Below are 11923 nucleotides of genomic sequence, written 5' to 3'. Positions count from 1 at the left end.
CATGCAGTTTGAAACATCTACATCCCACTGACATTTTCCTCAGTTTTAAGCCACAAAGCATCATTAGTTTACTTTAGTCCATTTAATCTATTTTCACAACAGCAAAAGAGAAGTCATGAAAGGCTAAAACCGAAAAAAAAATGCATATTTTCTTGCAGGTGTGCTAAAATGTTCTTGAGGGGATTATGCATATTGTGGCATTGCATAATGCATGCTGTGTTGTGTAAAGAAGTAGCTTGTGCGCTCTCTGTAAGCACTGTGACTTGAGCCAGCAGTGAGGCAAGTCAACTTCCAATCAACTGGGGGGACAAAATAGTGGAATAGCTCTACACTTTTTCCCACTCGGATTGTGTACAAATGAAGCATGACAGATTAAGAATTCATTCAAATACAATCTCTGCTGGCCCTAATCTCCTTCCATAGAACTGGTCCAAAATGTAAAAAGACAACAGCAAAATGTTTTGTTATACAATACAAAATCTATAACGTCAATAGTCCAGCTGCAAATGGAAAACCTCCTTGTTTGTTGTCATTAAGCACTTTGCAACCCTCTCACGTTTTGACCCCCTCCCTCTCTTTCTCAATATCTCTCAATCTCCCTTCCCTGTCTCTCTCTCTGGCTGGCTGTCTCTCTCTCTCTCTTTGGCTGTCTCTCTCTCTGGCTGGCTGTCTCTCTCTCTCTCTTTGGCTGTCTCTCTCTCTCTTTGGCTCTCTCTCTCTGGCTGTCTCTCTCTCTCTCTCTCTCTCTGGCTGTCTCTCACCCTCCAATACAGGATATTAACAGTATTCCGTCTGCATTCGTTCTCCCATTTTTCCGTGGAGCCGTCTGAGTGGAAGGGCGGTCTCCAGCATCGGGATAACATGCTCTGTGCTGCGTTCCAGCCCCCGCAGACCCTGGTCACAGGTGTTGTGTGTGTGTGTGTGTGTGTGTGTGTGTGTGTGTGTGTGTGTGTGTGTGTGTGTGTGTGTGTGTGTGTGTGTGTGTGTGTGTGTGTGTGTGTGTGTGTGTGTGTATGTGTGTGTGTGTGTGGCATGTTTAAGTGTGAGTGTACACGTTGTGCCTATAATATTATATTGATTGGTCAATTTCATTTGAAACAATATCACAGTATGAGGAATGTCAGACTGATGGTAAATTCACTCACACACACACACACACACACACACACACACACACACACACACACACACACACACACACACACACACACACACACACACACCTTATTAACGTGGTCGACTAGCACTTGATCAGGAACAATGGCATGTGTATGTGAGCATGTGTATGTTTCCGTATGTTGCTTCTCAAAGAGGTCTTCTCTTTTCTTCTCAAATGACTCCTCCATGCCTCTGAGTGAGAATGGGGGCTGGTGCAGAGAGTAGAGAGCAGAGGACAAAAGACAGGAAGTGGAAAAAAAGCTAGAAGCAGTTATCCTCTGATTAAAGTGAGTGTTGTTATCCAAGGACTCCTGCACGTGTGTGTGTATGTGCGTGTGTGTGTGGTAAAGTTTGCGACATGGCGCGAGAAATTGAAATGATGCACCCAGACGGTCAGGAGGGGGCGCTCAGCTCACACCAGGACCTAATAAAAAGCAGAAACAGTGATGCCCCTGGCTAAGGGGAGAGTACACTAGGAGCTTGCCATCAGTAATTTTTTTTTCTTGACTACCTTGGGTTTATGCTGTTTTTGGAACATGTCTCCAAGGTTTGTGCATGATTTTTAAGTTATTTTTCTTTGGCGGGGGGGGGGGGGGGGGGGGGGGGGATTTTCTATTGATCTTTTTATCCTTGCCCCCCTCCTCCTCCACATCACCCTGTGATTCTACCCACCAAGCTGTTGCACTGAAAGACTCGAGGCTGACAACCATCGTTCAGCAAACAATCCCTGAATATACCCACAAGATGAAAACTTCGCCTGGGATGGTAAAATCGTAACAAAAGATGTCTGGCCAGAATCCCCCAGTCTGTCTCACTTCGGTATGTGAGAACAGCATTATTTCAAAATGCCAGCAAGGCACTTCGCCACTCATCACTTTAGTAGATTTATGTGCCTGGGGTATTGAACTGGCAACCTTCCAGTCACTGGTCCACTTCTATAAGCGTCAAACTACCAACACACTGCACCCACGTTGCCCCCGGGATGCTCTTGGCTTTTGTAAAGTTGTGTGGCTTTGGCAGGCGCACGCCGCACTGTATCATATTGGATGTTCTGTTCACAGACTCATAAACTGTGTAGACCTTCTCTGACCTTCGGAAAGACACGATGGACCCCAGGGAGGAGAAGCATAGGGAAAGCTCCAGAGAGGGATGGAGGTGAGGAGGTGGAGAGGTAGATAAAGCGTGGGTGTTCTCTCTCTTGCGGCCGGGGGGAGAGACAGTTTGGAAGGAAATGAATAGAGTTGGAACAAAAGACACACAACTCAGAAGCTACTTTGTGAAGTTGGAAACTTTTGTGTGCCTGTTCCAAGTTCTTTCCCAATTTCTTTGTTGACGCGTTCAGTTCCTCCCTACCCCGCCAATTCTCTCTCTCTCTCTCTCTCTTCCATCCTCTGTCTGACACTCCCTGTTCAGTTCTGTTTCATTCTTCTTCTTTTTGGACTCCCCCTTCCCTCTTTTTCTTATTGCTTATTGACCCGCGTGTAGGCAGGGAACCTACAGCTGCACTACCCGGACACCCTTTATTTCTATTTTTCCCCTCTCGAGTTAGGCTGCTGCATTTCGACCCCTCCCAAACCTCCACACCGTCCAATTTATCCAAATGCCAAATTTTTCTTTCATGCTTGTGTGTGGGAGGGGTGTCTGTGTAGGGTAAAACGAGAATATGATTGACAGGATGTGTTTGTGTGTAGTATGCTTGGGGCTCTGGAGTGTGACCATGTGGTGGCATTTTCTGACTGAAGAGAGTGAAATACTGAGGAGAAATGTACTAAACAATAGCAACGTTTTCAACTGTGAAGGATATCTCTGACCTCGTCCTTGTTTTGGACCGGCACAGTGCTTGCTGTTCAGAATTTATAACCTGCTGTCACTCAATAGCTCTACAATATTGATGCCTCTTGATGGGCGATAGATTTCTTTGTAACCTGCTGATGAATGCCAATGACCTACCTCACACAGTATTTTGTAGAGGAGTAGAAGTTAGATGGCAGTATTACCTGCATACAGTAATATGATCCACTAAAAATGACTGTGAATGGTTCAGTGTCTTGTTGAAGGGCTTTTAAAGGGATAGTTCAGATCTTTTGATGTGGGGGTTGTATGAGGTACTTGCATACAGTCAGTGTCCTACATGCAGTACAATGTAGCTGGCGCGGTCCCAGTTTGGAGAAATGGAGACCGGCCGCGTCTGGCAAGTAGAGCTGTCTGCTGAGTGTGAATGGGGTCACGAGCAAAAATTAAAAAAACAACAGAAGAAAAACATAAAATGCTTCCATACTGCTCACCTGGCGTAATACAAGGCTCCACAAGCCCTGAGATGCCAAGTTGACTTGAAAAGATGTCATTTACACCCCTTTTGGCTGAAATCTGAGCCAGGGTGAGCCTGGTGTAAATATTTTATGAAAGCACCAATTTAAAACTGAACATTTAGCCCACTTCGTTGAAAACAATTGAGATATTGTGTATCACCATTCAGCCTAAAAATACAGAGATATGATTTTTGGTCCATATCGCATAGTCTCTTAAAACAGATGTGTTGGCTCCCGCAATTTGCAAATGCTGGACCACCTGGAAAGTCCTGGAAACAAAATGGAACCTCACGCCCACACCCCAGATTGGGCTGGATATTTGCATGGGGGTGGGTTCTGATCCGGGGAAGGTCTTGGGCAGGTTGTAAAGTCCTGGAAACTATCTGGAAAGTTCTGGAAACCATGTGGACACCACCATCATTTCTGGCCAAGCAAAAGGCGCTGCCGTATTACTACTGGGTGGGTTTGTGAGTGTGTGATTGAACATGCATTACTTTATGCATCTTTCCACACATCTGAGTTTATACGTGTGTCTGTGCGTGTTATCTAAAAAGGACAGGGTTTAAGAGCATGAGAGCGTGTTTCAAAGTTAAGTAAGGTAACGTCAACACAACCCAAAGTGCAACATTGTGTGGATGAGCTACTGTCATGTCTGCATTCTCTCACCCCCGTCTCTCCCTCTATACCTCTCTCTCTCTCTCTCTCTCTCTCTCTCACTCACACACACACACACACACACACACACAAACGTGCACAGGGCAGTGATAGAAGAAGACATTGGAAATAGCTGGCACTGGGTAGCATGAATAATGCAGTGGACTCACACATTATTATTTCGGGTTTCTTTTTTATTGAATGAATGCAGTTTGTGGAAAATACTTTCATTTAGTCAATACATGCTGCAAATGGCAGGAAACAAAGTGCGTTGTGTTTGCTGTGTAGGAAGCTATGATGGAGAGATCACAGTGTGGAACAACAGCACAGAGAAGGCTTTGAGGAAACTGCTGCCACATCATGGAGAACGCAAGAATCAGCTAGGTTCTCTCTCACACACACGCACTCACACACACACACACACACACACACACACACACACACACACACACACACACACACACGCACTCACACACACACACACACACACACACACACACACACACACACGCACTCACACACACACACACACACACACACACACACACACACACACACACACACACACACACACACACGCGTTCAGCATCCCATTCCCCATATTCATATGTCAAGAAAAAGACTCCAAGGATATATTACACTATTCTTCTTTGCACTCTTGTTCTTATATTATGCTCCTTCTCTATGTTCTTGCATCACATCTCTCTCGACTCTCATCTCATCTCATCTCTTGTCTCTAGGAGATCTCCCACAATCCCATTTTGGTCTGACCAGTGAAGAGGACTCAGAGAACTGTGATGCCATCACAAGATTGTCCTTCATACCAGGGCGCATGCCTGCGGCCGCAACAACAGGTGAGCTACTGAAAGCTATCAGGGATAACTGTGTAACTTGTCAGACATTATACAGTGAATACAAGATTAGCTTTTGTTGCTCCAGAAGTTGTCCAAATCAACAGTAGTACAAGGCAAATCATTTTGACCGCTATACATTGTGTTGTATTTGATTTGGACCTGTGTCGCACTCATCTGGCTTCATCAATACATTGTGTTGTATTTGATTTGTACTATAAACATAAACATCCACTGGACCCCAGCAGACTTTGCGGCTGCTGTTTGGACTGGCTGTGCCAATGCTCTGTGGGTCTGCTGCTGAGACTGACGGGAGAGGGAATAAAACGGTTCACACAAAATTCAAAATGTCAGAAAAGCTAGTACAGTAGCAGAGATAGTCCAATGGGCCTGGTGATGCGGGGTTAGTGCTGACCTACAGTAGCAAGCTAACTTGAAATAGAGTTTGTGTAGAACTTGAAAACTCCACACATACTGTATAAACACAAAGCTGCTCCTTGTTAGCTCAATATAGTTGTAATTAAGATATTAGATTAAAAAAAATCCAACCACAGATTTAGCTACTATATCAACGTACTTCACATATAGCTTTAGCTAATTGCTCCCTGCCAATGTGAGTTCCTGATGCCAAATCTCGCGAGAGTGTGTTGCTGAGACAGAGACAGGTCTTGAACTATTTTCATTTTCTCCTGATCTGTGTGTCTGAAAAATGCCATTTTAGTGTCAGAATGTTCAGAAGATATGTGGCTTAGGAAAATGGGACGAATATTTAGTTTGATGACTATGGGGGGCGAAATAATCTGTCATAATCTGAGATCACGTTCACTTCTCCCATTGACTCCAATAGACTCAGACTTGATGAAAGTCTCCTAAGTGGGCGTGTCTGTGGAAAACCATGGGCAAAACCCACGTGACAAAACTACAGGAAGTTTGGGTATCTTGCTTGAAATCCCATCGTCTTTGACATCGGCCTTTGATTGGCTGTAGCCAATAGAGCAGCAGACCCATGAGCTTCTGGCTTGTACCTCTTGGTACGACACCATTGTACCTTTGCTTTTTAACCCCCCTACAACCACAGTGTCCTGTGCAGGAACATAATCCATCAGACGATTTTCTCTCCAACTTTTGTTTGCGTGTTTGTACCAGGTGGAGCGGACCTGGTGTCCTGTGGAGGCTCAGGCGTGGTCAGGCTGTGGAACACGCTCCACGGGGGTCTGCTGGGACAGTTCAGTGCCCACGGCAGAGACCTGGGCTCCATTGTCATGACCGTCAGCCCCTGTGGCAAATATTTAGTCACTGCTGATAGTGAGGGAACACTCAAGACATGGGACATTGAGGTATGTATGCGTGTATTACTCGCATTTTGGGGGAGCCAGTGAGCGACACACGCACACGCACACACACACACACACACACACACACACACACACACACACACACACACACACACACATGAAATGCAGCACTCCACACTGATGTGAGGAAGGGAAAACGAGAGAGAAAGGGACAGAGAGAGAGAGAGAGAGACCGAGCCAGAGGGAGGGACAGAGAGAGAGAGAGACCGAGCCAGAGGGAGGGACAGAGAGAGAGAGAGACCGAGCCAGAGGGAGAGAGAGAGAGAGAGAGAGAGACCGAGCCAGAGGGAGGGACAGAGAGAGAGAGAGACCGAGCCAGAGGGAGGGACAGAGAGAGAGAGAGACCGAGCCAGAGGGAGGGACAGAGAGAGAGAGAGACCGAGCCAGAGGGAGGGACAGCGGCCAAAAGATACCCAGCAATAGACGATGTCAGATGTAATTCCCACCATCTGTCCCTGGCGGCTTCAGCAGCAGCTTGCTCCATATAAGAGCCATAAATCAGTAATATACGAGCAGGAAGAGGTACTGTCCTCCTTCCTGTCACTTTAGCCAAAAGATGGGGGAACCTGAATGACTGATAGGGGACGGCATGGTCGGGGACGGCATGGTTTTGCACGCCCTTTCTCCAGACATTTTTGCAGATCCATCACTAATGGAGGATGAAATCATTTGAGACTAAAGTAGCCATTATAGAGTCGATAGTTCTCGCCAAGTAATTGATTAAATCTGCTTAAAGATGCATTCCAACGTGACATCACACGTTTTTGGTAAGTGAAGTATTAAGCCCAATTTATGCTTTGTCTGCCGACACTTTTGAAACGGTCGCCGACAGAAATGAGGACTTGAGTTGACACTTTCAAGTGTCGGCGAGCAGTGTCTGCTACCTAGTGAAATGTCTAGTGTCGCTGACTACGTCATAGTATCGCGCAAGTCTGATTGGCTATATAGACGGCACGCGCATGACTTCCTTGTTTTGGTTTTCACTCGATTGAAATAAATGAACGTGTCCCCGCTGTTTTTATCAGCCTGTCCTTGATGTATGACTTCGTGAAAATCACAAAGAACATCGTGACCAATTTCCCAGAGAGAGAGGAGGTGAGTTGTGTGGTTGTGTCGTTTATATGCGGCTGCAGCCAAGTACGTTACATCTTGCCTCCGAGGTGGTTTCACTGTGCGTTCCCTCTCTTCTCTTGGCTGTCTGCACTGATGGCGTTCGGGTGTCACGTGACCGTTGAACCGAGGCGAACATTCACTGAAGTATAAATGCAACACCATGAGCGACACTTTCTTTTTTGTCTGCGACCATGTGCTGAGCGACACTTTCTAATAAGTATAAATTAAGCTTTAGTGTCCTAATATCCTAGAGGGCTTTCTTGCCATCTTGGCTGTGATGAAGGCCACTTGGACGAGGCGTAGCCGCATTACTGTCATACTCATCATCGTGCTAAAGGAACACCCTCTCGGGTATTATGGCTCTGCTACAATATTCACCGCTCAATTCTGTCACAGTTTAGAAGACGGCGCTTCCAGTCTAATTCATGCAAATGTATGTATGTATGTAGGAGCAGTTGAAGTAATTGGGGAAGCTCAGTGGTCTGGTAGGCATATGATAGAAATCCCACCCTTTGGCTAATTCAGAGCATGCTTTTGAATCTGCCGGATGAGTGGCACCGCTGTAAATCGTACTCTCAGACGCAGGGCTTCTGGGCTCAATACTGGATAAGGACTCACCCTAATAAGACATGATCGTTTGTGCTCACACGCATGATATGTAGAATGATTCAGATAAGCAAAACAAATACGGTATGGCTGTTTTCTTAACATAATTCAAAATATAAAATTGTCACTTTTGACAGATATTTTCATACTGATTCTATGGGACTGGGAAACGACTTACATTCAGAATGCTTCAGCTATGATGCCACAGGCAATTTCATGCTTTTTCCATAGTCTGAAATATAAACTAATCCAACGGTGTGGTCATCTGTCATCTGTCCATCAGGATTATTGTCTCACGCCGGATGGGGGAGTAACCAATGCACTTCCCAAACTGCTCTGCATTCTCCGCCCACATCTGGACCGCGTGACTCACCTGGAGACATGTTTCCATGGCGATAGGCTCCTCCTTCTCTCAGCCTCAACAGACTGCAACGTGGCTCTTAGCTACCTGCCTGGAGATACTGTTGGTTTGTTTGGACAGGTACACACACACACACACACACACACACACACACACACACACACACACACACACACACACACACACACACACACACACACACACACACACACACAAAGTATGTATAGGTGTTGAATTCCACATAATAAATACTACACTCGGATTCGACATATCAAGTTGCCTAAGGATACACTTATTTATAGCTATGCAAGGAGGGACGCGACTGCCCACTACAGCCTGTATATGACTTTTGTCCAATGAGCAGCTTCACTGGAGCAGGTGGATGATCCGTGCCAGGCTCGAGGGCCATTTGATGCTAAAGTTCTTGAGGGAGAGTGCCCCAAACGGAGATGACCTCGGCTAATCTGTGGATCCATAATATCTGTCTTTTTCTATTGCTGTCCACCATGTGTAGGAGGAGCAGTGGTGCTTGGAGGGACCAGGGCCACCACACCCACAGAAGGAGCCAGAGCAGGACCAGGGAGAAGGAGGGGAGGAGGGCTCCAGACAGGGAGGGCCTGGGTCAGCTTCAGCCCCCAGTGAGGAGGCTCCAGACAGTAGCTCCTAGGTTGTGGAACGCTCTTCCACAGGATTTGAGAGATGCAGCAGCAGCCTCTGTGGACATTTTTAAAAAGCAACTAAAAATGCTTCTGTTTAGACAGCCGTTTGTCTAGCCTTTTTGAATTGACTGAATTTCTGTAAATTTGTCTGTAGTCCTGTCCTTTATTATTTCTTTTGTATGTATTTTAACCTGTGAAGCACTTTGAGTCCTCTGTGAGAAGTGCTATACAAATAAAGTACTTACCGTACTTACCGGGTCAGCTTCAGCCTCCAGTGAGGAGGGCTCCGGACAGGGAGGAGCCGGGTCAGCTTCAGCCTCCAGTGAGGAGGGCTCCGGACAGGGAGGAGCCAGGTCAGCTTCAGCTTCCAGTGAGGAGGACCCCAGAGAGGGAGGAGCTGGGTCAGCTTCAGCCTCCAGTAAGGAGGACTCCAGAGAGGGAGGAGCTGGGTCAGCTTCAGGAGGGCTTCAAACAGGGAGGGGCCGGGTCAGCTTCAGCTTCCAGTGAGGAGGGCTCCAGAGAGGGAGGAGCCGGGTCAGCTTCAGGAGGGCTCCAGACAGGGAGGGACTGGGTCAGCTTCAGCCCCCAGTGAGGAGGGCTCCAGACAGGGAGGGACTGGGTCAGCTTCAGCCCCCAGTGAGGAGGGCTCCAGACAGGGAGGGACTGGGTCAGCTTCAGCCCCCAGTGAGGAGGGCTCCAGACAGGGAGGGACTGGGTCAGCTTCAGCCCCCAGTGAGGAGGGCTCCAGACAGGGAGGGGCCGGGTCAGCATCAGGAGGGAAACGTAATTACCAGCCTGTTGCCAAGTAAACCACAACTCAGATTTTCAACCCCCAGTGTTAAGCCCAGTTTACACCAATGCTTCACAATGAGATGAAACCCTTTTAGAACGTTGCAGGGGAAAGTTGCAGAGGTGTAAACTGGCCCGTCTCATCCCGACTCCGGCCAGCTGCATAGTCGTCAGCAATTCAGCTTGTCAAGTCACAGGGGCTGTTTGCAAGTTTCAACTCCTCTCATCATGAATATTTGGTTTAAACTAGGCTTTAAGGTCACGCAGAAAAAGGGCCACCATTGCTAACTATGAAATTAGATACAGAAAATGAACATGTAAATCTGACCACTGCAGAAGTTGTGCAAGTGCTCAAAGGGATCATGGAATATGAAACCAACTGCTCCCCTCTAATCTCACAAGTCAGATTTGAATATGACCTTAAATGGATTTTACAGGCTCACATCTGATACTGCAGACCAGAGGTTCGCTGTGGCTGTTCTCTGAACTGTACACAACAGTAGAACTGAGTTTATTTATCTGATAAAATGGTGTTGTTGATGTGGCACAGTGTTTACGTCTCGCTCTAACTTTTTTCTGCCATTTGAATCACAGGTGTTTATATTCAATCACTGTTTTGACAGTACTTCACAAGGAGGTCTTTGCAAGAATGGCAAATGAGTGGATCCTCAGTTTAGACAGGTCCCTTTGAGCACAACACTATGATATGGTTTTATTGTAACTGATTGGATTGCAATGGATTTCACTCATATATATTTTCCTGCAAAGCCAACCAATATCAACTTCGGACAGCTTTGGTCACCTGGTGTGGTGTAAAAACATTCAGCTTTTATTTCTTCTTTTCTTTTTTAACCAATCTTCCACTTAGAGTCCAGCATTGCATTTCCAGGGGGGTTCTGTTTAATACTTCTCATTGGTTGAATCCAAGCCTGCTGCACAGCATTTTTGAACAGTCACTGTAAAATCTGACATGTGAGATTTTTCTGAAATTGTAAAAGTAAGTTGCAGTAAGAAAACTAGGCCAGCGTCTGTCATCCAATCATAGGAAATTCAATCAGGAAAATGCCAGTGAGTTTCATCTTTTAAACATTGTATCCCTACGCCTTAGGACGGTGTCTGGGTCTGTGGTGAGTATATGACTGTCTTTCACAGCCACAAAGAATAGAGCGTTTGGGATGCTCCAAATTCAGTGTTTTTTCTCAGATGCACAGACACTTCGAGAACTGGAGAAGATGACTGTGATTGCACTCGGGATTATTTTTTAAGGGGAACAGAGTGCCTTTTATGGTTTGAAACAGATTGCACTATTATAATCTGAAAATCGGTTGGATGTAAAAAGTTTAGATTATCATTACTGGAGTTCTCAAAGTCAGTTTCTCATTCAGTGCCAATGGATTAGCTCCAGGCTGCACACAGATTTGACACCGCACATTAGGCTTTTGCTTAACTGATAGGGCTGTCCTGAATGTGTTATGCCCCTGTAAAGGGGAAATAGTGTAATGAGAAACAGGACACGTTGCTGGTCTGAAGTCTCTGGTGTAATGACTCATTAGGCAGGTAAGTATCAGGTACACACATAACATACATAACATGTTCACACAAATCAAAATAAACCTTGTCTGAATTCCACTGAAAACAATATACAACAAAACAGGTTGCACTGTCCCTTTAACAGCTAAACAAAAATATATTTTATCAAATTGAATCTTTTATGAAAAAAAACAAATGTATTGTCTCCTTAAGAAGCATCATCATTTATAAAATCCCAAATAGCGTATGTACCGTCTCTTTAAGAAATAATTAGGAGGCCTAATGAAAACATCTGAATACCAAAGCAATGGATTACCGATAAACTGATGATGCAGTTCAACACATAGGCCTACTGTATTTATCTTTCTTATATTCAGTGCACATTACCATATTAGAGTGTATTTTAACCGTTGAATTTAGCATTGATATACATTTTAAACCTATTAATTGTTTTAACTAAATTTTAGCATATTATCTTTTTAAATGAGTTTTAACACATATTTATATAGGCTATCTATTACAAATGCATAACATGTGA

At 45.4% G+C, this 11923-nt stretch overlaps 1 protein-coding gene across 1 annotated transcript in view; it reads left to right on the top strand.

The window, feature by feature from the left end:
• The window catches only part of LOC310776431 (cilia- and flagella-associated protein 337-like), a gene marked incomplete at both ends in the record, with an annotated part of 27483 nt that extends 17825 nt beyond the window's left edge, over window positions 1-9658 (top strand). The window contains 7 exons of the mRNA XM_083636622.1: window positions 785-904; window positions 4410-4505; window positions 4862-4975; window positions 6119-6309; window positions 8330-8527; window positions 8922-9028; window positions 9289-9658. Coding sequence (XP_083492748.1) covers window positions 785-904; window positions 4410-4505; window positions 4862-4975; window positions 6119-6309; window positions 8330-8527; window positions 8922-9028; window positions 9289-9658 — 1196 coding nt within the window. The remainder of the gene's footprint in view (window positions 1-784; window positions 905-4409; window positions 4506-4861; window positions 4976-6118; window positions 6310-8329; window positions 8528-8921; window positions 9029-9288) is intronic.
• Window positions 9659-11923: the final 2265 nt, after the last annotated feature.

Source organism: Poromitra crassiceps (assembly GCF_964638095.1).
Source record: "Poromitra crassiceps genome assembly, chromosome: 5".
Lineage (NCBI taxonomy): Eukaryota > Metazoa > Chordata > Actinopteri > Beryciformes > Melamphaidae > Poromitra > Poromitra crassiceps.
This window is presented reverse-complemented; position numbering and strand designations above follow the sequence as displayed.